General features: G+C 57.1%; 1 protein-coding gene across 1 annotated transcript; it reads left to right on the top strand.

Moving 5' to 3' along the window:
- Window positions 1–166: 166 nt before the first annotated feature.
- On the top strand, window positions 167–1,741 carry DQ04_03301030 (putative ataxin-2; the record flags this gene model as incomplete). Its single annotated transcript, XM_009312715.1, has 1 exon — window positions 167–1,741. One exon carries the CDS (start codon window positions 167–169, stop codon window positions 1,739–1,741), a length of 1,575 nt encoding a protein of 524 aa, XP_009310990.1.
- Between the last annotated feature and the right edge of the window lie 271 nt (window positions 1,742–2,012).

Here is a 2,012-nt window from a genome sequence, read left to right as displayed (position 1 = left end):
ATATATATATATAGATACATAAGAAGGAAGTTGTTAGTTTCTTGTGCTGTGACCGCCAGCGAGTAGAGGTGAAACTCCATTAAAAGAACACGCGAATCAAGTCGACCCACAGGTATAAAGACATTTACATTTATACGAGCAAGACAATAGACGATTCGTCGCTACGATGGAGGCGTCATTTAGCTCTAATGTGGATCGCTTGGAGTACCTTTACCTGAACTTAGTTGGTCAGGTGGTGCAGGTGCGCTTGACAGATGGTGCGTGCGTGGAAGGCGTCTTCGTGTCTCGAACAGACGTCGATGTGGAAAGTGAGGCCGGCATTCTTCTTTGCTGCACTCGGTACCTCGCATCCGCAAGGCACAAGCCACTCGACCCGTCGTGCTCGGAGTTTACGGAGGACACGATCATCCCTTACCGTAACATAGTGATGGTGGAAGCGCTGAACGTGAAGATACGGACGGAGACGCCCGGCCGGGCTGACACGGGCCGCAGCGAGCTCCCCATCAACAAGTTCGACTGGGCCGACGACGGAGCCAACGAGCTGCTTGACAACGAGCCCCACCAGGCCGGTGCATGGGACCAGTTTGAGGCGAACGAGAAGACCTTTGGGGTGAAGTCGACGTACCGGGAGGATTTCTACACAACCCGGCTCGACCACAGCAAGATCACGGAGGAGCAGCGCGCCCATGCTGATCGTGTCGCGCGCGAAATCGAAGTCTCATCCACGCGCGGTATTGCCCACCGCATGGAGCGTGAGGAGTACCTGAAAGACGACGAGGGGTTGGATGAGGGGGCACTCTACTCCGATGTGCAGCGGCCACAGGAGAAGAAGAAGGCTGTCTACGTGCCACCCGTTGCTGCCGCACGCAAAGCCGCTGGAGAGATGCAGTCAGCACCGCCACCGCCGCCACCAGCAGCAGCAGCAGCAGCAGCAGCAACGGCGGCGATGGCAGAGGAGAATGCGATGCGCCAGAAACGCGCCGATGAGGACAAGCACCCGATGCCGCACGAAAATCACCCAAAATCACCCGGATTTAACCCTGCGGCACCCCCGTACACACCGATGAAACTCGGGGCCTCTCCGTCGGCACCTGTTACAGACTTCATGGCGGCATTGGCAGATCTTATTTTGAGTAGTGAGCAGTGCTACGAGTGCATCCCCCATTGGCCTGGTACTTGCATGTACTACGACCAGGATGACTCCTCGTACTCACAGCAAAGCTATGACACAGGTGTCCCTCAACCTGGTGCGGGGGCGGCGCCACAGATGTACGTGAACCAGCAGCCAGCTTTGCCCACTCATCATAGGACGTTCCAAGGCCCCGGTGGACGAATGAACCCTAACCAGCCGATGCCCATGCNCCAGCAGCACCAGCAGCCGCAGCAGCCATTCCACGGATTTGGCAATTTCCCGCCACCGCAGCACCACAATGCGCCCATGCCGGATTACGCCTCAGCGAAGGGCGCGCCGGCCGGCCTCATGCGCAACACCATGCGACCGCAGAAGAGCAGCGGCGCCTCCCGTGTTGAGCCGCAGCAACCGGTCAGCACCAACACCGCCGTCGCCCCACCACCGGTGCCCACGGTGGATAGCACGCCAAACCCTCCAGCGGAGGTGAAGCACGTGCCAAAACTGCAGCGTGGACGCGGCGCGGCGGCGCCTCAACGCGGCGATAACGACGGGACCGCAGACACGGCCGGCGGCAACACCGGTGGCCCCAAACGGCGCGGCGGGAAATAGCGAGCATGAGACCACACGCGCACCGACGAAATGGAAAATCAACAAGGAGGAGGGTGAGTCCCACGTTATAGATGACTGAAAAAGTGGAGAAGACGGAAGAGGAGAGGGGCAAAAATTTTTGGAGACACTCAAGAGGAAACCTGTGGAAACAGAATTATTGGCCTCTGAGAAAACCAAAACCGAAACAAACGGACAAAAAATATTTAAGGAAAAAGAAAAAGGAGGGGTCGAAGTCCAACAGAACGAAAAAAAAAAAACTCCCTCCAAAAAA

This window comes from Trypanosoma grayi (assembly GCF_000691245.1).
Source record: "Trypanosoma grayi strain ANR4 Tgr_330_V1, whole genome shotgun sequence".
Lineage (NCBI taxonomy): Eukaryota > Euglenozoa > Kinetoplastea > Trypanosomatida > Trypanosomatidae > Trypanosoma > Trypanosoma grayi.
Note: the sequence above shows the minus strand (reverse complement) of the source record. Positions and strands in the feature narration are given on the sequence as shown.